The sequence below is a fragment of the Hermetia illucens genome, chromosome 1, assembly GCF_905115235.1.
Source record: "Hermetia illucens chromosome 1, iHerIll2.2.curated.20191125, whole genome shotgun sequence".
Lineage (NCBI taxonomy): Eukaryota > Metazoa > Arthropoda > Insecta > Diptera > Stratiomyidae > Hermetia > Hermetia illucens.
The window spans coordinates 215,126,351-215,153,376 of NC_051849.1; the positions used below are offsets into that span (position 1 = coordinate 215,126,351).

The 27,026-nt window shown below is 47.0% G+C and overlaps 1 protein-coding gene across 14 annotated transcripts in view; it reads left to right on the top strand.

The window, feature by feature from the left end:
- The window catches only part of LOC119655867, a 290,524-nt gene that overhangs the window by 186,360 nt on the left and 77,138 nt on the right, over nucleotides 1-27,026 (top strand). For 12 of the 14 annotated variants that reach the window (XM_038061994.1, XM_038062020.1, XM_038062035.1 and 9 more), the window contains exons 15-18: nucleotides 7,702-7,845; nucleotides 7,950-8,018; nucleotides 24,756-24,839; nucleotides 25,212-26,978. In XM_038061994.1, coding sequence (XP_037917922.1) covers nucleotides 7,702-7,845; nucleotides 7,950-8,018; nucleotides 24,756-24,839; nucleotides 25,212-26,978 — 2,064 coding nt within the window. The remainder of the gene's footprint in view (nucleotides 1-7,701; nucleotides 7,846-7,949; nucleotides 8,019-24,755; nucleotides 24,840-25,211; nucleotides 26,979-27,026) is intronic. The other 2 variants (XM_038062092.1, XM_038062100.1) reach the window with 1 other exon arrangement.

Consider the following 27,026-nt stretch of genomic DNA (forward strand, 5'->3'; position numbering starts at 1 on the left):
TCGTCCAGGGGAGAGGCCAACCACCGGCTATTTTGCATCTACCGAACCCTATCTTCCTTCTCCTAAAACTACTCTGCCTGAAGAGCACATTGTCACTGTCACCTCAGAAGGCACTACACCTTCCATGACGTCGACGGGTACCACCCTCCCTTCACAAACTGAACCTGGTACAACTGCCGCTTCCTCCACTTCTCCCCCTGTTACACAACCCGGAGTCACTGAACTCTACACACCTACAGAGCAACCTTTGGCAACCACTTCCTCTCAAGCTGTTCCCATGAGCACCCAGCCTGAGGGCACAACTCGTCCAGGGGAGAAGCCAACCACCGGTTATTTTGCATCTACCGAACCCTATCTTCCTTCTCCTAAAACTACTCTGCCTGAAGAGCACATTGTCACTGTCACCTCAGAAGGCACTACACCTTCCACGGGGTCCACGGGTACAACCCTCCCTTCACAAACTGAACCTGCTACAACTGCCGCTTCCTCCACTTCTCCCACTGTTACACAACCTGGAGTCGCTGAACTCTACACACCTACAGAGCAACCTTTGGCAACCACTTCCTCTCAAGCTGTTCCCATGAGCACCCAGCCTGAGGGCACAACTCGTTCAGAGGAGAAGCCAACCACCGGTTATTTTGCTTCGACCGAACCCTATCTTCCTTCTCCTAAGACTACTCTGCCTGAAGAGCACATTGTCACTGTCACCTCAGAAGGCACTACACCTTCCGCGGGGTCGACGGGTACCACCCTCCCTTCACAAACTGAACCTGGTACAACTGCCGCCTCCTCCACTTCACCTACTGTTACACAACCCGGAGTCACTGAACTCTACACACCTACAGAACAACCTTTGGCAACCACTTCCTCTCAAGCTGTTCCCATGAGCACCCAGCCTGAGGGCACAACTCGTCCAGGGGAGAAGCCAACCACCGGTTATTTTGCATCTACCGAACTCTATCTTCCTTCTCCTAAAACTACTCTGCCTGAAGAGCACATTGTCACTGTCACCTCAGAAGGCACTACACCTTCCGCGGGGTCCACGGGTACCACCCTCCCTTCACAAACTGAACCTGCTACAACTGCCGCTTCCTCCACTTCTCCCACTGTTACACAACCTGGAGTCGCTGAACTCTACACACCTACAGAGCAACCTTTGGCAACCACTTCCTCTCAAGCTGTTCCCATGAGCACCCAGCCTGAGGGCACAACTCGTTCAGAGGAGAAGCCAACTACCGGTTATTTTGCTTCGACCGAACCCTATCTTCCTTCTCCTAAAACTACTCTGCCTGAAGAGCACATTGTCACTGTCACCTCAGAAGGCACTACACCTTCCGCGGGGTCGACGGGTACCACCCTCCCTTCACAAACTGAACCTGGTACAACAGCCGCCTCCTCCACTTCACCTACTGTTACACAACCCGGAGTCACTGAACTCTACACACCTACAGAACAACCTTTGGCAACCACTTCCTCTCAAGCTGTTCCCATGAGCACCCAGCCTGAGGGCACAACTCGTCCAGGGGAGAAGCCAACCACCGGTTATTTTGCATCTACCGAACTCTATCTTCCTTCTCCTAAAACTACTCTGCCTGAAGAGCACATTGTCACTGTCACCTCAGAAGGCACTACACCTTCCGCGGGGTCCACGGGTACCACCCTCCCTTCACAAACTGAACCTGCTACAACTGCCGCTTCCTCCACTTCTCCCACTGTTACACAACCTGGAGTCACTGAACTCTACACACCTACAGAGCAACCTTTGGCAACCACTTCCTCTCAAGCTGTTCCCATGAGCACCCAGCCTGAGGGCACAACTCGTTCAGAGGAGAAGCCAACCACCGGTTATTTTGCATCTACCGAACCCTATCTTCCTTCTCCTAAAACTACTCTGCCTGAAGAGCACATTGTCACTGTCACCTCAGAAGGCACTACACCTTCCGCGGGGTCCACGGGTACCACCCTCCCTTCACAAACTGAACCTGCTACAACTGCCGCTTCCTCCACTTCTCCCACTGTTACACAACCTGGAGTCACTGAACTCTACACACCTACAGAGCAACCTTTGGCAACCACTTCCTCTCAAGCTGTTCCCATGAGCACCCAGTCTGAGGGCACAACTCGTTCAGAGGAGAAGCCAACCACCGGTTATTTTGCTTCGACCGAACCCTATCTTCCTTCTCCTAAAACTACTCTGCCTGAAGAGCACATTGTCACTGTCACCTCAGAAGGCACTACACCTTCCGCGGGGTCGACGGGTACCACCCTCCCTTCACAAACTGAACCTGGTACAACAGCCGCCTCCTCCACTTCACCTACTGTTACACAACCCGGAGTCACTGAACTCTACACACCTACAGAACAACCTTTGGCAACCACTTCCTCTCAAGCTGTTCCCATGAGCACCCAGCCTGAGGGCACAACTCGTCCAGGGGAGAAGCCAACCGCCGGTTATTTTGCATCTACCGAACCCTATCTTCCTTCTCCTAAAACTACTCTGCCTGAAGAGCACATTGTCACTGTCACCTCAGAAGGCACTACACCTTCCGCGGGGTCGACGGGTACCACCCTCCCTTCACAAACTGAACCTGGTACACCTGCCGCTTCCTCCACTTCTCCCCCTGTTACACAACCCGGAGTCACTGAACTCTACACACCTACAGAGCAACCTTTGGCAACCACTTCCTCTCAAGCTGTTCCCATGAGCACCCAGCCTGAGGGCACAACTCGTCCAGGGGAGAAGCCAACCACCGGTTATTTTGCATCTACCGAACCCTATCTTCCTTCTCCTAAAACTACTCTGCCTGAAGAGCACATTGTCACTGTCACCTCAGAAGGCACTACACCTTCCGCGGGGTCGACGGGTACCACCCTCCCTTCACAAACTGAACCTGGTACAACAGCCGCCTCCTCCACTTCACCTACTGTTACACAACCCGGAGTCACTGAACTCTACACACCTACAGAGCAACCTTTGGCAACCACTTCCTCTCAAGCTGTTCCCATGAGCACCCAGCCTGAGGGCACAACTCGTCCAGGGGAGAGGCCAACCACCGGCTATTTTGCATCTACCGAACCCTATCTTCCTTCTCCTAAAACTACTCTGCCTGAAGAGCACATTGTCACTGTCACCTCAGAAGGCACTACACCTTCCGCGGGGTCGACGGGTACCACCCTCCCTTCACAAACTGAACCTGGTACACCTGCCGCTTCCTCCACTTCTCCTACTGTTACACAACCCGGAGTCACTGACCTCTACACACCTACAGAGCAACCTTTGGCAACCACTTCCTCTCAAGCTGTTCCCATGAGCACCCAGCCTGAGGGCACAACTCGTCCAGGGGAGAGGCCAACCACCGGTTATTTTGCATCTACCGAACCCTATCTTTCCTCTCCTAAAACTACTCTGCCTGAAGAGCACATTGTCACTATCACCTCAGAAGGCACTACACCTTTCATGACGTCGACGGGTACCACCCTCCCTTCACAAACTGAACCTGCTACAACTGCCGCTTCCTCCACTTCTCCCCCTGTTACACAACCCGGAGTCACTGAACTCTACACACCTACAGAGCAACCTTTGGCAACCACTTCCTCTCAAGCTGTTCCCATGAGCACCCAGCCTGAAGGCACAACTCGTCCAGGGGACAAGCCAACCACCGCTTATTTTGCATCTACCGAACCCTATCTTCCTTCTCCTAAAACTACTCTGCCTGAAGAGCACATTGTCACTGTCACCTCAGAAGGCACTACACCTTCCGCGGGGTCGACGGGTACCACCCTCCCTTCACAAACTGAACCTGCTACAACTGCCGCTTCCTCCACTTCCCCGACTGTTACACAACGTGAAGTCGCTGAACTCTACACACCTACAGAGCAACCTTTGGCAACCACTTCCTCTCAAGCTGTTCCCATGAGCACCCAGCCTGAGGGCACAACTCGTCCAGAGGAGAAGCCAACCACCGGTTATTTTGCTTCGACCGTACCCTATCTTCCTTCTCCTAAAACTACTCTGCCTGAAGAGCACATTGTCACTGTCACCTACGAAGGCACTACACCTTCCGCGGGGTCGACGGGTACCACCCTCCCTTCACAAACTGAAACAGCTACAACTGCCGCTTCCTCTACTTCCCCCACTGTTACACAACCTGGAGTCGCTGAACTCTACACACCTACAGAGCAACCTTTGGCAACCACTTCCTCTCAAGCTGTTCCCATGAGCACCCAGCCTGAGGGCACAACTCGTCCAGGGGAGAGGCCAACCACCGGTTATTTTGCATCTACCGAACCCTATCTTCCTTCTCCTAAAACTACTCTGCCTGAAGAGCACATTGTCACTGTCACCTCAGAAGGCACTACACCTTCCGCGGGGTCGACGGGTACCACCCTCCCTTCACAAACTGAACCTGGTACAACAGCCGCCTCCTCCACTTCACCTACTGTTACACAACCCGGAGTCACTGAACTCTACACACCTACAGAGCAACCTTTGGCAACCACTTCCTCTCAAGCTGCTCCCATGAGCACCCAGCCTGAGGGCACAACTCGTCCAGAGGAGAAGCCAACCACCGGTTATTTTGCTTCGACCGAACCCTATCTTCCTTCTCCTAAAACTACTCTGCCTGAAGAGCACATTGTCACTGTCACCTCAGAAGGCACTACACCTTCCGCGGGGTCGACGGGTACCACCCTCCCTTCACAAACTGAAGCTGGTACAACTGCCGCTTCCTCCACTTCTCCCCCTGTTACACAACCCGGAGTCACTGAACTCTACACACCTACAGAGCAACCTTTGGCAACCACTTCCTCTCAAGCTGTTCCTACGAGTGAACCTGAGGGCACAACCCGTCCAGGGGAGAGGCCAACCACCGGTTATTTTGCATCTACCGAACCCTATCTTTCTTCTCCTGAAACTACTATCCCCGTTGAACATATTGTGACTGTCTCCTCAGAAACTACAACGGCTTCTATTTCCGGTGGAACTAGTCCTAGTGGGACTACAACCACCCTTTCAGAGTTCCCCGAAACTAGCCCTACCTTCTCCTCAGAGGGGATGACTTCGACACAGCGTAGCACCACTAAATACTACACTCCTACTGGAGAGTTTAACACAACTGAGGGAACGACTCTATTGATGGAAGTAGCAACAGCAAATTATTCTGCGCCAACCGAACCATCTCTTCCAACTCAAGAGACAACAACTTCAAGGAGCACTACAATCAGTTTTCCGGAAAGGGAAACTAAAACCCCATATACCTCAGAACGCCCATGTGAATTTGGTGACCCGAATTGTCCAACTTTCTACCCAACTGAACCAAGTACTTCAATCCCGCATATTCCTGTGCGGGAGCAAGTTACTGGCTCCACCTCCACCCCAGAAGGTATCACCACCAAACCCGGTACTACCAAACAATTCACTCCAACCGAGGAACCTCACAGATCTACATATCCTGTGGCCACTGAGGGTATAACAATTTCGAAAGATGTGCCCACAACAAGTTATTTTGTTCCTTCCAAGCCACCAATCTCCACAGAACCATCAAGCGTTCAGCCTGAAAGCTCAACCCGGTCAGAAGAAAAGCCAACCACCGGTTATTTCCCTAGGACTGAGTCGTCCGTTCCTTTCCGGGAAACTACTACTACCTACCCAGAAACTACAGGTACAGAGGCCATCACGGGCATCACGTTCGGTACAACAGAAGCTGTTACAGCTGAGTACTCTACTTCCACCCGGGAATCTAAAACAACTGCTTCCCCTAGCATCGTAGAGACTGAGACGACAACCTCTGCAGGCCGGAAACCAACTACTTTGTCTGAATTTTCCATGTTTACAAGTGAGACAACTTCAACTGCTCCCTTCGCTTCTACGACAGGATTCCCATATATCCACACCACCTATCCTGCTGAGGTGATCACGAGCCGCAAGCCTTCCACTACGGTTGAGTATACAACACATACCCCCTCTTTGGAATCCACTACGTTCCCTGAAAATGTTTCCCAAGCTTTTATAGACGAGTATACCACAACTCCTTCAACTGGTCAGCAAGTCACTACCCGTCGAACTTACGATCTTCAGGAGGAACCACTGGTAACTGCTGGCCCAGCAAACTTCTCGACTGAAACTCCTGGATTTACCGGTGACGGGATGACTACCCCAAATATTACTGCCATTTTAGTACAAACGACTGAGGGCCTTTCTAGTCTAAACGAAACGAGTACTAGTCCACCAGCGATCCAAGAACCGGACCTTTTCACCCGCGAACCTACTGAGGAGACCGAGTCAACTGTCACTTCGTCCGTTGAATCCACTGAATCGCGTAGTATTGAACTGACAGACGTCGAACTGAACTTCACGCTAGGACCTGTGACGACCCTGACCACGCCCATCCCCCTGAACGTTTCCCTGATTTGCTTACTGGACAGCGACTGTCACGACTCAGAGACTTGCGTTCAGAACTACTGCGTGAATCCTTGCTACTACTACTCGCCCTGTCCGACCATCAACACATGCCGCGCCCTGAACCATACCGCCGTGTGCTTCTGCAATGCGACCGCTGACCTCTCAACTCCCGATTGTTACACAGTCGCAGGTAAAAATTTTGCAACGATTGACAAAAAACATATGCAATGAAATAAGGATGAAATGCGGGCTCTCGGGCATTTCACATTGAGTCAAGATAATGGTGTACTTCAACTACAACTTGCCTCAATTGTGCTACACACTTTCCTTCATCTTCTAGGCCGCTGTCAGCTGGTGCATCCCCTCGACAGGGTACCAGTTGGGCGGACTGTTTAGAAAACTTCGAACGTGCATAAATACGATGCGAACTGTCGGCCTAGACGACTACTAGCGCTACCAAACGTTGCATAGTTACAGTATTTGCACATTCCTATGGTCTTACCTATTTATCAATGGAATTTTTCAGCATTCGGGCACAATATTGGTTTACTTTACTATGCGGCACCACTACCGACTCATGGCGCCCATCTTTATCCACTGTAGAAGGTCTACAGGTGCATGCCTGCCTGGGGTTCGGACCCAGGCCTGAGTTACTCTTTTATACTTTCTAAGATGGCTGTAATTTAGTGATCATTTGACATAGTCCCTATGTGCCTCGAAGGAGATACACCTCTGCAGTCGTATCCAGAGATTTTCTCTACTTTCCACGCAATCAAATGTCGGTTGAGGGCAGCATGACTTCATCAATTCTAGCTTGCATCGGTGCATTTGTCAAGGACATCACTTTGGTCACTCTAGAGTTTGCCTTTGAATGGCAGGTTCACATTCAGCCCCTCCTTGGAACTGAGTTCTCCTGGAAGAGTTAAAATTGGACCCAGGTTCCTCGAGGAATGTGAGCCTGCCATCGACGGACTCCACCAGGATTCGGGACCGGGATTTTTACTGTAAATAGTTGCATGCATTTAGTAGTGTAGAAGTTCTAGTTTCTAATGACACTAACGACAAACCTCATGCATTACCATGTGTACTACACTAACCCCCGTACCAGTATGCTATGCTTGCTCGGAACTTAGTCGCTAACATTAGAGTATCTTTTAACGCTTGATAATGAATGTTTATCCTTGATAATGTTAATCTAGAAGCTATGCCCTCTGTAGCTGCGAAAAGCAATACTACTGCTCTTGTACTACTGCAGTTTGTCTAATCCTTGCCGGAAATGCTAATTACATGTGTTATTGCAGAAATAGGTTGCAGATCAAGTAGCGATTGTCCTTCACAGCGTGCCTGCGTCAATGAAATTTGCGTTGATCCTTGTGCCTATGCGAACCCATGTAGCGGCGAGCAAGAGTGCCAGGTGCAAAATCATCAAGCTGTTTGTGTAAAAGGTTTGAATAGTTCTAGTCTCTGCTTTTCTTGACTTACTAACAGTTCCAAAGATTCTTTTGTATCTTCTTCTAATATTACGTTTGTTAATGTATCTTTTCCACAGTATGTCAATGCCAGAAACATTCTGACTGCCGAGGACATCTCCAGTGCGATGGCTGCAATTGCATTCAACGTAAGTACCTCATTTAATTATGTTATAACTTCCACTAGTTTAGGAGCTGCAAATGACTGAGTTCCATATTTATCTTTAACATCCTTACTATGGTTGGACAAGGCACTGGCCTATAGAAGACCACACCACCAGACTCAGCATACCCTACAATTCGTATTGTCGAAGCTCGGGAGAACTAGAGAGGAAGCCTCAGATACTTCTTTTACAATTGTCCAACTCTACCCTAGACCCATGCTGAGGACACTATGAAGGCAATTTTTTGGGGATCTCAAAGATACTCCCAATTGTAAGGCGAGGGAGTTCGTATCCTCTGATAACAATACGGACTGACTCTAAAACTCTGAACCGATTAGATTCTATTCCTAACAACAGTCACGGTCTTACCACTTTTTGGCATCAAAACCACGCATCACAGCACTAATTGAGCTCCTTAGATCGGCGACTTATACCCACCTTCCTACCTTGTGATAAGGGAAAGGACACGTCATTCATTCTTCCGGCTTATTTCATTAAAGAACACCTTAAACACAAAGTAGGATAGCCAAGCGACACTCGAACCGCCTAAAAAAGAAAAGGTTAACTTCGAGCATTAAGGCAAACTTTCGTCAGACATATTAGGTTTCACCCGAGCCATAAGGTATTATCCAAGATACATTTTAAGCCACTTCTTCAAATTGGCTGGTACTACTTCTGCGAAATTCGAAGTCAATTCATTCGGTACCTACACTAAACCCCTCTAAGAAATGAGGTTGTCAATGGAACGAAGCCGCGATACAGGCGGACATATTTTGGTAACCCTCAATGGATGTGGGTTGACAGGAACCCAGATGATGCTGGATGCAAACTGACGGAAATCGTTGTTCTTTCAAGGGCTTTGGTACACCAGGCATTGGTTCACTCGCAGGAGACTCTATCATATGTATAGACTTGGTGCTCGTCGGTACTGGAGACGACTGTTAAGAAGTTGGCGAAGCCTGTTCAAGTTCTACCGAGACGAGAAAAACAAGTTTGAATCTCTTTGCTGAGATATTGATGCAGTTCCCTTTCATTGCATCCTGGAACAGAATCGGGGACAATCGTTTTATAGCTAGGGGCGCTTCTTTGCACGATTGATCTAGGGACCTTCCAATGGCGTCAACTCGAAAACAACAAATGAGTAGCTTGCCAATCTTCTATACACGAACGGTGCCTTGTTTTTCCAGTAGTTGATCGATAACAGTCAGATCAGTCAGATACTTCGCATGTATGTCCGGAATTTATGGTGAGATTTAGCCGATTCGCCTGGTAGTCTCAATGTTGCTCAAAAGAAAAGTTCTACACAGGTCACTTCAGTTATCTGTTTATAGGTAGTTCGCAGTCCTTGCAAAACGGTGGGTTTAATCTTGGTCCATTTGTTCCTGGCTGTTTTCTGTTTGGTGCTGGATGATACGGAGTCGACCTCGTATGTTTGTACCTTAGTAAACTCCCTTGATCTGATGTTACGATTTTTGGAATTTCATATTCAGTTGGCATAAAAAGCGTTCATCACAGTTTTTACTTACTGGGCATATAATTGGGGTCTGGCCAACGAAAGAATCTATCGATCATGATAAGACAATATATTGATAGCCTTGAAAAGATGGAAGAGATCGCAGTGTCGATGAGGGCTGGCGTTCTGAACATGAAAAACAAAAAACAGTCTTCGCAACAATATCTTGGATGTGGCTCATCGGATATCGGCCTGGCTTCGTGGCCGCCGTCAGTCGGCTATAGTCGTCGTAAGGTCTCCATGTACTTCCTTTTTTAGGTACTAGAGGTAACAGAGTAGTTCACGGGTTCGACGAGGAATGGCATCCTCCTCTCTAAGAAGTATCTAAAATTTCGCTTCACGATCAAAAGTTTTTCTGGACCTAACCGTCGAGGACCTTCCATCAAAATGTAGTGAATCACGGAGTGGGGCACACTTACCTTCGGGACAGATGGTGAAAGCATTTATGCACAGATTGTTGGATTCCCGCAATGGTACGTCGTAGGACTACCAACTAAACACCTCCCCATCGTCAGAGAGCTAGCCTGGAGCCGTTTGTCACATTACTTCGGGCTAGTCCCCGAATTCTCCCGCCGTGCGGAGCCTTCAAATCAGGGAATTCGTTTCACCAAGGAGGGGACAGGAGGAAGGGAACTGTCAGTTCAAGGAACCCCCTGCCATCCGGCTCCCCCACCGTTCGAGTTCTTTCTTCTTATCAACGAAAAGGACGCGAACGTAATGGGCAACACGGCTCTACGTGTCAGCACTCCTCAGCATCTCTTCGACAATGTTGTCTGGAGAGAGATACCCTGTGTTTGAATAGAGCCGCTGATGAAACCCATCCCACTTTCCACAAGAAAAAAAAGTGTGACGGGCGTCGCCCACAACTCCATTGCGAAACACACAATCCGGAGATCAATTTCAATCTTGTGCAGGTAGAACTGAAAACCTTCATGCCCACTTAAAAATTGGGTAAGGAAATAGTCAGTCTCACCATGCTTCCTATTCAGCCACGCACCTAAGTTGCCGATGAGCCGCGCAGTCCATCTGCTTCCAGTTTAATTTTACCAAGTGAGCTGCCACTCGTCTAGGGCGCGTTACCGTTCTTCACGCGCAACAACCTCCCTTGGCTCATCTCCTTTGCGCTTGTATATGACTTAACGCTCCTTATCAAGAAGGGCAACAGGGATCACTCCCGCGACCATCATCACGGCCGGTTCAGAGACAGTACGGTATGCAGACGCCACTCGAAAAGCTTCCCGTCTCTGTACTTGCCCGGGACATTTACGATATAAGTGCTTCCGTAGAGCAGGACAGACTACGTTGAACTGATCAGGAGACGTCGTCTGCTAGACATAGGACCCCCAATGCTTGCTATCAGCCTACTTACCGCCGAAACTCCAGTTGCAGTCCTGTTCGCTGCTGCTTTGATCTACTCAAAAAAGCTCATCTTTGTGTCAAGAGTCAGCCCGAGGTACTTTACCGCTTGTTTTGACCCGATTATCGACTCACCGAACGATATGGGAAGCAGGGTCGGAATTCTCTTTTTAGTCAGGGTGACTACTTCGGTTTTTTCCAGTGCAAGGTTGAAACCATGAGTGTTCGACAGTGCGTCCAGCAACAAGCGCCCGACATCATCTGCATAGCCGACCAGACGCGAGTCTTCTGGCATGTCGAGTTTAAGTAGACTATCATAGGTAGCATTCCAGAAGTCCGGCCGGTGCTACCCCCGACGTGAACTTCTTCCTCTTCTGACCCTCGAGTGTTTCATAGAACAGGGAGCGATTCCTCAGATAGTCCCTCAATATCCGTAAAAGATAATTCGGCACGTGGAAAGTATTGTCTAATGTGCCCAGAATGTCTTTCCATCTTACGGAATTAAAGGCGTTTCTGACGTCAAGCGTTGCGAGGAGCACCACCCGTCGTATTCGGCGACTATGTGCCTCCGCTCATCGAACGGCATCCACGACTTGCATGACAGCATCAACAGTGGATCTCCCTGCTCTAAAACCAAACTGCCGGTGAGATAAATCTTCGGCAGCGCGTATCGCTTCAACGAATCTACTTCTGATGAGCTTTTCGAGCACTTTTCCAGCAGTGTCAAGCATACATAGTGTGCGGTATGAAGACAACAACTCGGGGTCGCCTTCCCTTTGTGGATCAGTACAAGCTTCGCCACCTTCCAACGAGCAGGAAAAGTGCCCTCTTTCAGGCAAGCGTTGAATGCGCCGAGCAGTAAGTCTGGCCGAAGTTGGACTGCCAGTTTGTATACCTCTGCTGGAATATCGCCGGGTCCTGGCGTTTTCTTGCTTTTCATAGAGGGGACTGCCTGTTCCAACTCTTCTATAGAGAAAAGTGGACGGTCCTCTGCGCTCTTCGCGCCGACGACGTCATCATCCCATACAGGGGGGGGGGGGGGGCACACGTAATAGTGCCCGGTCCATCTGCTCGGCCTTAAATGAACAGGGTTTCCGCAGACCCACGGGTCCCCATTCCCCTCGTCGACCACATCCTGCCGGCAACAAGCTTTGCTCTTATTTATTGCACTGCAGAGTCTCGTTTTGACTGATTTGCACTCCGTGCCTCCTCCCTGTCGCTTAGACGTTGTGTTAAGCGGCGGAGCCTGTGACACTTCTTCCGGAGCTCTGCGATTTCCACTGTCCACCAATGCATAGAAGGTTTGTCACGTCTCGATGCCCTCCTGGTCATGGAGGCTCCGCAGGCCGTCGTTATCAGGTTTATAACAGAATTTGCGATAGTGTCGGCTGCAGTGCCACCACCCCCAGGAGTACCCTCCAGCGCGGCCCCACCTGTTCCAAGAGTTTCGCCAAACCTCCCGGTGTTCACTTTCGTGTGTTCCAAGCACAGAAAGAGCGCCGGGGTGGCGCACACCGAGACTTCGTGTCCACCACTTCGAAGGCAATGAATTGATGGTCGCTTGCCAAGAAATCTTCCAGAACTCGCCACCCGTCGACCAGTGGCACCAATGATTCCGACGCGAAAGTTACAAATGCTTCCCTCGCAACCCAGGCGTCGGAGCGTTGGGGTGGATCCAATACTTAGAACTACCAGTCCTGTTCTCGCCGCCATTTCCAGAATTCGTTTCTCTCTGGACTCTGTGTGAGGCTGCTCTAGCATTGAAGTAAGGAGGGCGATGAGATTTCATCCTGCTGACTTGTTGGTAAAAATTCCGCACCTGATGCGGTTGCTCCCTGTACGAAAAAGCTCCCAGCGGTCACCACGTGGAGGTTGGTGGAATTTAGTTGGTGTTGATTCAGCAGGTGTTCCCCAGGTTTTATGTTCCATCGTGAATACCAATCAACGTTTCGCCCTAGGACCTATACTACCCTTTGACCACTTGCCTTCAACCTTATTAAAGTCAGTTCACTGTCTCTTGTTCGCTCCGTTTCTCTCTATACTTCTCAAAAACCATTGTGCCCATTGACATAAAATTTAATTGAAACGTTGAAAATGTGAACCCCTCCGCATGAAGCGAATGTTACCGTTCTGCGTTTACGCTGAGATACATGAAAAGGGGGGACACAATTGTCTTTTAACCGAAGATAGCCCTGTAGAATACCAAATTAAAAATTTCACGTTGTGCTTTCCAAAGCGATCCCTAGTTTTGACATCATCTGTACAAAGGGGCCATGCCTGAGTGAGAAAGCAGTCATTTATTTCAAAGACTCATTGTCAGAAACTACACAGCCCGAAAATCTGGAAAAAATGGTGATGGTCTTGTATATGATGCCTAGCTCTCAGAATACTCAAAATGCTCTCTATCGCGTCGTTTCATCATCATCATCAACGACCTAACAACCGGTATCCGGTCTAGGCCTGCCTTAGTAAGGAACTCCAGACATCCCAGTTTTGCGCCGAGGTCCACCAATTCGATATCCCTAAAAGCTGTCTGGCGTCCTGACCTACGCCATCGCTCCATCTTAGGCAGGGACCACCTCGTTTTCTTTTTCTACCGTTGATATTGTCCTTATAGACTTTCCGGGCTGGATCATCCTCATCCATACGGATTAAGTGACCGTAATGCTGCCGGTCATAGTATCGCTTATAGATTTCGTCATTATGTAGGCTACGGAATCGTCCATCCTCATGTAAAGGGCCAAAAATTCTTCGAAGGATTCTTCTCTCGAACGCGGCCAAGAGTTCGCGATTTTTCTTGCTAAGAAGTCTCGTTGTCCTTCACTCATCATTTTAGATAGATTCACATTCAAAGTCCTGTTGAATCGTTTGACCATTCCGTGTGATTGTGGATACAATGGTGTTCTCCTAGTTCTATGAATCACCAGTGCTTTCTTTGCACATTCGTCTGAAGATGTCGGATTCAAAGCTCCTTCATTGGTCGGAATGTAATTCCCGAGGAACTACAAGTCTCGTAATCCACTTCGTAATCAACTGATCGATAATGATGATAGTCTCCTGATCTAAAATGGGGTAAGCTTCCGGCCATAGAGGTAGATGTGGAAATGCTTAGTTGCGTTTACCACTGCCAATAACCTGCCCTACTATCATACGGCAGCATCCTCACTTTACCATCGATTTTCTGCGAGAGTACTGCCCCGACTCCAAGGTTGTTTAGGTTGCTATCCACAATAAAAACTTTCCCGGGGTTTGGATAGCTCAAAGAGGGGGGGGGGGGGGGCTTACACAAATACTTTTTCAATTTCTCAAAGGCTTTTTGGTGTTGTTCATTCCAAGTGAGTTGTCTGACCTTCTCCGTTAGTTGATGAACACAATGCGTAATATTGGAAAATCCTTAACAAATCGACGAAAAATACATCGCTAATTCCAGGAAACTACTGAGTTGACGTTTGTCCTTCAGAGTAGCCCAGTTTATTACGGCGAGCATTTTCTCCGGATCACTTTTGACACCTTCGGCAGATACTATGTGGCCGAGGTACTTGACTTCTTTGCAGAACAGTAAACAGTTCCCTGGACTTAGTTTCAGCTTTATCAGTTAGCCGACTCCGCTTGTGAACGGGACAAAGACTGAAGAAAATGAAGAAGAAAAGTTTCAACTTTACCAGTTGCGACCGGTGAAAGACTTTTTGTAAGTTGTTCACGTATTCCTCGAGTAACCTTTCGATAACAATGACATCATCTAAGTAAACAAGGCAGGTTTCCCATTGAGATCGCACAACATGAAATCCATTAGTCCTTCGAACGTCACTCCAAAAGGCATAGAGCAATTTTCTCCTTATCTTTATCCGCTATTTCCACTTGTCCTTGCCCTTGTCCTTTAAGATCTAGGGCTGAGAATCATTGTGCATTTGTCAAAGTGTCCATGATGTCATCGATCCTTGATAGTGAATAACTGCCCTTTTTGGTCACTTCATTCAATCGTCGGTAATCCCTGCAGAATTGAGTACGGCAATCATTCTTCTTCATAAGGACTACTAGTGAAGTCCGCGGACTTTTAGACTCCTCGATGATACCCTCTTTCTGCATCGTGTGGATCATCGAGGTGACTTCATTTTATTTTGCCGGAGGAATCTTCTTTGGGTTGGATTGGAATTTACTTCAATAGGGAATTAATGGGAAAACTTCAAATCGCCCAGTTTGATTTCCCGAACTATTTCGCCAAATACTACGGCCGTTTCCACTCTCGCTGTTCGGAAGGCATACCGTCCTTTTCCGTGCAGCCAATGACTTTCTACCATGTTGCCTTTTAATAAAGATCTGGCATCGTGATGTGTCCTTCGTATTGTTCACCGGAATCCGAACTCACTAGGATATCGTGGACGTAGTACGAGTAGAAATCAAGCCCTCTAAGAACTTCGTCTATGAATCGTTAGACCGATTGCGCCGACCGTCGCTCTTTCATATAGGCTGAAAGGCGCCGTGACTGCAGTCTTTGGAATCTCTTCCTGTGCCGGCCGGCTTTTGAAAAAACAATTTTCCCTTTGGTCTTCGCGACAATATCTTGGATGTGCCACATCGGATAATGGCCTGGCATCGTGACCACATTCAGTCTGCTATAGTCTCCACGTACCTGCTTTTTTGGGTGCTTGAGGTAGTAGACTTGTTCATGGGTTCGACAATGGATAGCATCCTCCTCAGTCTAAGAAGTATCTAAAGGCTCGCTTTACGATCACAAGTCTTTCTGGAGCTAATCGTCGAAGATCTTCCGTCAAAATGTAATGAATCACGGAGTGTGGAACACTTATCTTCGGGATAGATGGAACCGCGATGTTGGGGAACTATAATAGCAAATTACATGCTGAAACAGAGTGCTTCGTACGACGGTTGGCCCGTTGTACCGGTCTACCTGCTCAGATCAACTGTACAGGCACACGACTATGTATACAGCCGACCATAAGGCAACTTTACCTGACGCTAATATTTTCCACGAATCACTAAAACCGAGTACTTACATTAGGTACTCTCCTTAGGTAAATTAACTGCATGACAGGTAGTACTTGTGTAGTTAATTGCCATTGACAATACGTCTGGTGAGACCAAATTTGGCAAAAATCCTACAATTCGTATTATCGAAGTTGCCAAGGGAGATAGTCTCAGACACTTCCTCTGCGATTGTCCAACTCTACCCTAGACCCATGCTGAGGCCACTCTAGAAGCAATTTTTGGGATACCCCAAAGAGAGCCCTGGTTGTAGGACTACGGAGCTAGTATCCCCTGATAGCGTTACGAGCGGACTCCAAAGATCTGAGCTGCCTAGATCCTATTCCCACATCAGCCACGGTCTTAGGAGTTTTTGGCATCAAAACCGGGCATGACCACCTACACCCACCTTACAACCTTGTGATAAAGGGATTGACAATTCACCCTTTCCTTTGGCTCATCTCATTAAAGGACACCTTGTACACAAAGTCAGATAGGCAAACTCTGCTCAGACATATTTGCTTTCACCCTGACTATGAGTTATTATACAGAATACAATGAGGTTCCCGATCTCTATACCTCCGAAGAGCCGCCTTTCAGTACCTGCATTGCTGACAAGAGTCGTGGAGGGGGGGGGGGGTTAGTGGCATTCCCGTGGGCTCGGAGATTTCTCGGGGCTCGAATTAAAAGTTTCACTTAAAAAAAACGCTAGTAAAGGAGCGGGTGTTCATTTGTTTACCCCGGGCCCATTTTTCCACATCATTCTTATCCGAGGCCTGAATTTTTTCCCTATGACCCTGCCTGCATATGCAGAAAGTTTTGAAAATGGAAATTATGGGAAAAGCTTGTCTTGTCCGCAAAAATGCGGCGGTACCAGCAAATTGCAGGACTCGGTGAAGCCCCAAAGGCACGACTACCCGATCACCCATTTCGTTTGGCAGACCGCGAACGAGTTCAGTACCTAAAGCTCCGCGACGCCTAACAATCTATGATCCTTTGAGCAAGCGCCGTTATCTAGTCAACACAGGTTGACGTCTCAGTTCTTCCGGTATCGCGGAATCACAAACTGATTCGGCAACAACTCAAAATAGTGGCGGCAAACTCCTCTACTACACACACTTACGACTACAAGCAAGTGGACGTCTAGGACTTCCACGAACGGTTTCAAGTAGTTTTGTTATAGCGGACATCAGCAGTCCCATATTAGGCGCAGACTTTCTAAGCCACTATGGATTACTAGTGGATCTGCAAAATAGGTCTCTTACAGACCCCGTAACCTCGCTCAGGTCTTCAGGAAAACTTGCCACCTGCTATACTGTCAACTTTTCTATAATTTTTGAAGAAGTAGCCAACCCTCGTATTCACGCCCTTCCAGCGTAACTACACCCATCCTCATCCCCATCCTCCCATATCTTCTCGCGTCCACTACCAGCAGAATATTTGCAGACCATCAAATAGCTGCTGGTCTTCTCCACTACACATGGTCCCAAAAGTCCAACGGCGAATGGAGACCATGTGGCAATCACAGACATCTGAATGCTCAGACCATTCCAGACCGCTACCCCATACCACTCATCCACGACTTTCCGCGTAACTTCGCTAACTGTCGTGCTTTCACGACCTTGTACTTAGCCAAAGCGTACCCCCTCCAGAAGACGTCCTAAAAACGGGAATATACACTCCCTTCGGACTATTAGAGTTCATACGGGTGACTTTTGCCGCTCATCCTGTCCTGCGAAACCTTAACTTTTGTTTCGTGTACTTGGATAATATATTGGTCGCCTTTTCCTCTGAGTGTGATCATTTGGAACACCTGGAATGCATTTTTCAACGTCTCCTTCAGGCTGATCTTGTACTTTACGTTTAAAATGCAAATTTCTTCAACAACAGTTTTTAGGCCACACGATTTCCCCTGAAGAATCAACCCGGTACCAGACATGGTTCAGGCCATCACCGAATTTCCGCTACCTAAAACAGTCAAGAATCTGCGAAGGTTTTTGGGGATGTTAAGCTTCTATCGTCTTCTCATGCCCAAAGCCGAACAACGTCAAGTGATCCTCAATGCCTATTTTTCATGCGTAATTGCGTGGTCTGCAAAGGCGTCCAGGCATTTGATCAAGCCAAATAACAGCTGGCGGACGCTACCTTCCTGGAATTCCCGCAAGAAGATGGACGCGGTGGAGCCGTATTCGTCGATGCCTCTGATACCGCAGTAACCTAATTTGGCAGCCATTTAGCTATTTTTCCAAGAAAGAGCGGACCACAAGCCTCATACGTTCGCTTTTAAGTAGATGCTCGACAAAGCATCGCCTCGCCAACTTCCACACCTGAACTATGTAAGCCAGTTTACTTCGGACATCGAGCACGTGTCCGGCAGGACAATGTAGTTTCAGATGCTTTGTCACGCATTTTGGACGTCGAAATCCCTGTCATAGTCGATTTTTCGGCGATCACCGGGAAACAGAAGGATGACGCAGTGCCTCAGAGCCCCAGTAGCAACTCTAAATGCAAATTTCAACTCAACCTTTAAAATACTCTGCGAGACCTCTGAAAAGGGACCTAGGTCATATATTCCGGCCACTTTTCGCAAGGAAATATTCCATGTATCCAGGCGGACAACGATTCGGCTGGTCACTAGAAAATATTTCAGGCCCTCAATGAATAAGAATGTTAACTTCTGGGCCAGAAGTGTAAGGTCACCAAGTACCTGCAGAAAGAAATAGGCTCGTTGCCTCGGTCTACAAAGCGTTTTCACACGATCCACTTCGATTTCATTGGCCCCTTGCAAGATTCGCATGGCTTCAAGTATTACTTCACAATCATCGATAAATTCACGCGGTGGCCTAAGGCAATACCTCTGGCCGACATTTCCGCACAATCGTGCACCAGGGCACTTTGCCGAGAATGATTCCCACGCTTTGGAGTTCCAGCCGAAGTCATTACTGACCAGGGAATGCAGTGCGAGTATACCCTGTTCTCGGAGTTAGGCAAACTCCTAGGGTTCAAACACTGTCGGACTGCGTACCACCCCCAATCCCATGGGATGCTGGAACGCTAGCAAAGGACACTAAAGACCGCTATAATGGCACAAGATGACTCTTCGTGGTTGCAAGTTCTGCCTTTTGTTTTACTTGGCCTACGTACAGCCCATCGTAAAGAGTTTGCCGCCAGCTCCACTGAGCAGGTAGTATACGGGGAGAGTTTGAGAATCCACAGCGATCCTGTGTTCGATACCAGGTCACCCCTTTTCACCACTGGGCTTTTATGCTTGCTCCGAGACGCCGTCGTGACCAAATTAAAATCACCCCCACCATCCCGCCATTCTTCGACGAAAGCTAACGCTCCCAAGGGCCTGGTGATCTCCAGGAAATGGCAGGAACGGCAAGGTTTTTCTCAGCTCTGAAAGGAAGAAAGAAGGGAAGACCTTATTTTCCCGCTTGGCAAGGATTTCTTTATATGCCGGACACCCGCGATCCTGACTGAATGTCGAGTTTGGCCGCATTCACAGTAGTCTTGGGGTTTTCCTCCGAGGATGGCTCTTCGTTCAGTTGACTCAACTAAACATGATCAGGCCATTTTGGATTCCATACCTACAATTCTGGCAGTTATAATACAGCCAAACTATGTTCTAAGTGTTATCCTCTGGGTGGGCTCCAACATTGCAACGAATAAATTTACTTTGGACTTGGACTAAGGGTAAACCCCTTACGCGACACAAAATTGGCGGTTGTCTGCAATTTCAGTTGGGGATGTTTGGTGATCAATGCTTGCGGGAGTCGTTTCCCTGCGGAGGTCGCTCCCTCGTGTCCTACACAGAGGGTTCATCGGAAATTTTTGGTACTTTTGTCTTGTACTCACTTTTCTCTCTAAATCCATCTCGTCTTGTAAATGTTTATCAAACTTTTTTCTATTGCAATTCATTGTTGAGGGTTTGTACGTATCTTCCCCACCGAAGAAAAACCTATCTTATGTCGTTTGGCGGACACCCTATCCTAAAGGCAGTCCTCTATTTTGATTTTTTTTTTTTTGAGTTTGTACAAAATTTCCATGATATTTCCGACATCAAGTGGACGCGAACTTAGGACTCGTTAATCCTTAAGAAAAATGATATTTTCAATCTCCGATAATGGGATTTCCAATAATTTCTGTCATCATTCGGGTCAACTTCGCGATTTCAACCTTTCACTTTGTCGAATTTCAATAAATTTCTGAAACCTTCAACCAAGAAGACTCTACACCGGAAATTCAACTCCCAACACATTGTACGAAATTTTATGATGAAGAAAAATCATCGCACATCTGCGACCGCGACGGTAACTGCGGGAGAAAAATTCCTCGCATAAGGTCTGTTGTTAGGTGTGTGATGCAGTGCATTATTATGCGTCCGCGTGATTGTGAGCACATGGCTGCGGACATGTGACATTTCACAGCCGCTTATGGTTTGTCACTTAGGACGGGGGGACACATAAAAGAAAACCATCTAAGCGCCGTTGACACACTAATACGTTTACCACAATGATCAGGGTAGCCAGGTAGCTACCCCGTCCCTACCCCAAAGATACAGAATGGCATTCCAAGGAGCAAAGGAGCTTACTTTCAACCTTGTTAAAATCAGTCCACTGTTTGACTGTCCCTCCGTCTCTCCACTCTATGCTTCTCTGCCCATTGACATAAAATTTGATGGAAACCTTGAAAATGTGAACCCCTCCGCATGAAGCGAATGTCACCGTTCTGCGTTTATGCTGAGATACATAAAAAGAAGGTCTTTTAACCAAAGATAGCGCTGTAGAGTACCAAATTAAAAATTTCACGTTGTGCTTTCCAAAGCGATCCCTAGTTTTGACCTCATTTGTACAAAAGGACCATGCCTAAGTGAGAAAGCAGTCATTAATTTCAAAGACTCATTGTCAGAAACTACGCAGCCCGAAAATCTGGAAAAAATGGTGATGGTCTTGTACATGATGCCTAGGTCTCAGAATACTCAAAATGCTCTCTATCGCGTCGTTTCATCATCATCATCAACGACGCAACAACCGGTATCCGGTCCAGGCCTGCCTTAGTAAGGAACTCCAGACATCCCGGTTTTGCGCCGAGGCCCACCAATTCGATATCCCTGAAAGCTGTCTGGCGTCCTGACCTACGCCATCGCTCCATCTTAGGCAGGGACCGCCTCGTCTTCTTTTTCTACCATAGATATTGTCCTTATAGACTTTCCGGGCTGGATCATCCTTATCCATACGGATTAAGTAACCCGCCCACCGTAACGTATTGAGCCGGATTTCATCCACAACCGGAGGGTCATGGTATCGCTCATAGATTTCGTCGTTATGTAGACTACGGAATCGTCCATCCTCATGTAGGGTGCCAAAAATTCTTCGGAGGGTTCTTCTCTCGAACGCGGCCAAGAGTTCGCAATTTTTCTTGCTAAGAACCCAAGTCTCCGAGGAATACATGAGGACTGGCAAGATCATTGTCTTGTACAGTAAGAGCTTTGACCCTATGGTGAGACGTTTGGAGCCGTTGAAATATTTCTTATAAACTGTTCACGTATACCCCGAGCGACCTCCCAATAACAATGACATCATCTAAGTAGACAAGGCAGGATTTTTCATTGACATCGCGCAGTCCTTCGAACGTCGCTGGCGCGTTATACAGTCCAAACGGTATAAAGCAGTTTTCTCCTTATTTTTATCCGCTATTTCCACTTGCCAGTAGGCACTTTTAAGATCGACATTAAATGTGCACTCGTCAAAGTGTCCATTATGTCTGAGTACGGCCATCCTTCTTCTTCACAAGGACTACTAGTGAATTCCACGGACTTTTGGACTCCACGATGATACCCTCTTTCTACATCATCTGGATCATCGAGGTGACTTCATTTTGTTTTGCCAGAGGAATCCTCCTCGGAGGTTGTGTCGGTATTGTTCTGCCAGTATCTATTCGATGTTCTATTATACCGATCCTTCCAAAATCGACATCCCCAATAGAAAATATGTCGCTGAATTTCTCCAGTAACGTTAGTACCTGTTGGTGTTGGTCTCTTTACTGGCCCAAAGAATTGCTATAGTGACCTTCTTCCTCGCCTTCTGATTGCTTATTAGTGACCTTTGGTGTTCTTCTTCAATCCTTGTACTGCAGAAATCAGTTCACAGTTTCCAATGATGTTATCTTTGTTGACGCTCATGACGCTCTAAGGTCCTCGGGGTCACCATCGAATTTGGCCCATATAAAATTTTCTGAGTATTTAGGTCAGCTTAGGTTGGATTGGAGGTTACCTCGATAGGGATTTCGATGTTTCGCCATATTAGCATCCGGGGACCTAAAGGCCAGATTCTAGCAAAGATATCCATCCCCAGTATGCATTCATCGGTGATACCGGCAACTAGAAATTCATGGGAAAACCTCAAATCGCCCAGTTTGATTTCCGGTATTATTTCGCGATATATTGAGGCCGTTTCCCCTGTCGCTGGTCGGAAGGCATACCGTCCTTTTCCTGGCGGTGCCATGTTGCTGCACTGCAAATGTTGGCCTTTTGTTCTGTCAAATCACTAATGTCCAGACGACTGGTAAAGCTGATAGCCGCAACTCACGATAGTCATTCAGCGACTGGTAAAGCTGATAGCCGCAACTCACGATAGTCATTCAGCGACTGTATTTTCACTTCAAAGCTCAGTTATCGGGTTTGTTTTGACGAAGATTCGTCTGACCGTTGTAAGAAAGCGAAAATTAGAAATTTATGACATTGCTTCCGCCGGCTGATGTTAACTTGCGCTGACAAAAAAGGCAGGTAGCTCCCATCGATGGTTTGACAACTGCTCTGACACTGCTCCAACAACAATATCTGATACGTCTGTCGTTAACATCAGTGGTACCTGAGGCTGACAATGCACTACTAGTGCTGTGTTTTCAGCTCAGCTTTCTTTACATTTGCGAAATTCGTGATTGGATTCAAGGGTCCAATTAAGGAGTGACTTATCACTCCGCTTTGACCCGGTTAAAAGTTTATAAAGTTGTGGCTGCAGCGCCAATAAAAATTGATTGTTCCTGATAAACCGCGCAGTTCCTTGATTATCTGTAGCTGCTCGAATAGCTGCAACACGACCTGCCGGAGGCGACATTTTTTGTACACTGATAGATTGTTCTAAGCGCTCGATACTGTTGACGCCAAAAACTCTGCTGAGTTAATGACGACACTGGTAGCATCCCGAGGTGTCCCACTAGGGTGTCGTGGACATAGCACGGGTAGAAATCAAGCCCTCTAAGAACTTCATCTATGAATCGTTGGAACGATTGCGCTGTGTTCCTAACGCCAAACGTCGCTCATTCATACAGACTGAAAGGTGCCGTGACCGCAGCCTTTAGGATATCTTCCTGTGCCGGTTTATGATCACAAGTTTATCTGGAGCTAATCGTCGAGAATCTTCCGTCAAAATGTGATGAATCACGGAGCGGGGCATACTTACCTTCGGGACAGATCACGATGTTGGGGAACTCGCGAATTACATGCTGAAACAAAGTACTTCGTTCGATGGTTGGCACAGTGTTGCCTTCTGTCAGTCGTAGCCCCGCAATCTTCCAAATGGTATCCTAACCCACCGCGATCCCAGCAACCCTAATACTGAACGGCTTCGACCTCCGCTTCTCGAGTAATAAAAGGATCTTGGTTGGCCATTTCGCAGGAATCTTCTGCCGCGCCTAATTCCTGGAGCCTGCAATATTGTTACTTTACGTACGGGCAAACGGTCCTATCCATGTAGGCCCTAGGCTGTCATACGGTATGCGGCATTCTTTCGTTCCGTTGCTAAGAAACCTACTCCGAGCACATGGTATACTGGATGGTTTCTATAGTATATGGCGTAGTGGCTCTTCTCTAGGAAACCCGTTCTTGCCCAAGACATCTCCTACAACGTTGTTACATCGCTTAGCTGTTCGGTAGCTCCTTCTCTGTACAGGGAGCACACCTTCCATGAGAAAATGCGCAAATTGTTATACCGCGTTCGTTGTCGGGTCCGTCGTTGTAACATCTATCTGGTCTGAAGCTCCTTTTGTATCTTCGTAACTGTCATATACCGTGTAGGGTTGTTAGCCTTACCGAACCCCCAATCTAGAGGACCAGGTCTCAAAATACTCAAAATGCTGTGCATCGTGACATACGCTCATCTCAAATTAAGTTTATCGGGGAACCGTAAAATTCCGGACTCATAATACGGAAGATTTTGGTGGAAATCCTACCATTATTAACAAAGTTACTCCGCATATACGGCTCGTCGCAATAAAGTTTTGGAACGAACTAAAATGAGAATTCCAACAATGGCAAGATTAGGCGGGTAATTCACTCAGCAATTTAGGGTTATCGACAAGTTGTTAGTAAAGGTCAACATCAAGATGAACCTCCAAAAATCCTTGCTTCGGTACCCAAAACCAAGCATCATTCATCACATCATGTTAACCTTTGTTAGGGGATTTATCTTATTTCATGCTATCAGGGGTTTCCCCAGTTAATGCACAAAATGGCATAAATTTTTTCCTGGAAGCCTTCTGTGATACAACCCGTCTAAGTATATGGATGGGTGTAAATGTATTTATCTAAGTATTTACCGATGCAATAAGGGTAAGAAATGGGTGTAACTGATTTGAAAATGCCAAGAATTTCTCGGCTGGGATAAATGAGGTTTCTTTCATTCAAGGTTAGAAAAAGTTTTACTGGATAATGCCAGGAACTAGAGGAGGAAACAAGACGGAAGATTATTCAGTTCTTCGGGGTATTGTGCTCCCAGTTGTATGTTAAAGATTGTTTTATCTACTTAGTGACCAAAAAGATAGTTTAGTCAAAAATTTGAGGTCTGTCTCATGAACCTTAATTCCTTTTACAGAACGTGATCCAGTTGTGACAACCGGTTGTGAACATTGTCCACCAGGAGTTTCTTGTGATCCAACAACAGGTGCATGCGTAAAAGGTATGAATTTAGTAGATACAATTCTAGTGTATATAAAAAGTAGTTTGGAAGCGTTTATCGCAATTGAATTTTTGCACATTCCAAAACATTAAAAGCACTTAATACTATTTTAACATTCAGAATAACAAATATCTAATTCTGGCATAGTTAGATGAACATTCAGTTGATGTAGAAACATCACATTTTGGTAAAGTAGTTGAAAGTTGTTATTGAAGATAGATAGGCAAAGTATTTTGTTTTGTATAAATTGTAAATATTTACACGAGCATTACATGATTATTTAGGTCAGGATGTATTTATGCAGTCTTTAGATCTATTAATTTTTGTCATACAACACCACAAACTAAAACCATTTTTGTAAATAATCCTTAGACACAGTTACAACTACCAAGCAAACCTTAACTGGTGTTACTACCGAAACTACTCCTACCATACCTCTAACAACTTTAACCGATACTAACATAGAAACAACAACGCCAATAACATCGGTTCCAATAACAACAACACAAACTACGGTGAAATCGGAAGAAGAAATCACAACAACAACAACAACAAGTGAATCCAGGACCACGGGTACAACTCCGTTGAGTGAAACCACTACCGCGGGTACAACCTTGTCAAGTGAAACTAGTACCACGGGTACAACCCCATTGATGGAGACCGGTGCGACTCCGTCAAGTGAAATAACTACAACTATGAAACTCAGTACATTGAACAAAGGATATCGTGATGGTGAAAATAATATAACGGAGCCATTCACGTATGAAACCACAGGTGCTACCAGTACAAGTGTTCCAATGAATTTAGAGACAGCGAAAACCACAGTAGGCTCGACTTCTGAGACAACAGAATCAGTGATAACAAGCAAAGCGGATACGGTAAGGACTGAGGGAACAACACCCAGTGGTGCAAAGACTACCCTGCCTCCCTCCGGCGAACAAATAACCAGCACTCAGTCCACGGAAGGAACCACAACAGCTGACTTGGGAGACCATCAGAAAACAACTAGGTTTGGTGAAACTACAACCGTTTCAATTGAAACGAGCTCGTCGAAAGTTACAGAGCCAACGACAAGTGGTTACACTACAACGAAATCCGTTGAAGAAGAATTCAGCTCTGAGACTCCTATTGAAGCCACGTCAACCCCTAAAGGAGTAGGTACAACCACGAAAGAAGCAGGGTTTGATACAAGTTCTACAGTTTCAAAAGAAACTGAAATAGTAACAAGTTCCACCGAAAGGTACCCTGCTACAAGTCCAGTCGAGGGTGGCACAGGCTCAACAGAAGCCTCTACAACACCTTCAACTGAGCCAGGCAAAGAGGAGTACACAACGTCGACTCCCACTGAGCCCCAAACGACTACAAAGGTCTCGGAAAGCACTTCAACCCCCACTGAGCCCCAAACGACCACAAAGGTCTCGGAAAGCACATCAACTCCCACTGAGCCCCAAACGACTACAAAGGTCTCGGAAAGCACTTCGAGCCCCACTGAGTCCCAAACGACTACAAAGTTCTCCGAAGGCACTACAACTCCCTCCGTGAAAATAACTACATACAGAGGAACCTACTCCCCGACCTATGTAGAAAGCACTACCCCTTCGGTTATCGACAAAACAACCAAACCTGAAGAGTCAACAACGAGGACCATCACAAGCGTTTCCGAGGAGGAGCGTTCAACAGTTCGAATTTCGCAAGAAACAACTGCCCCAACGCCATCCGAGACTACCACAGGTCGTCCAACCTATTCTTCTTCAACTGAATCTGAAGAAGAGACAACCTCACCATTTGTTGATTATACAAAACGACCTTCAACACGGGGTGATACCTCCCTCGAATATGACTATTCCAATGCGACCGTAACCACTCAAGATCTAACTGGCACAATATTAACCACTACTCAAACATATCCATTAGCCACAGAAAAAATACACATCCTAGATAGTAAGGATAACGATACTGAAACATCTACCATCTACCCCACTATTACTACCACAACAAGTATCACAACAATACTAAAACCATGCAAAACATCCAAGGATTGTGCTTCTGCATCCAATGAGATATGCTTTAATGGTAGCTGTTTGAAGCGTTGCCCAGATAATGACACAACAATTGAGAATAACATCGGTTGCGTAAAAGGTACATTGAACATTCTTAAAAGATAGTTAACTCCTACCTAATTAATTC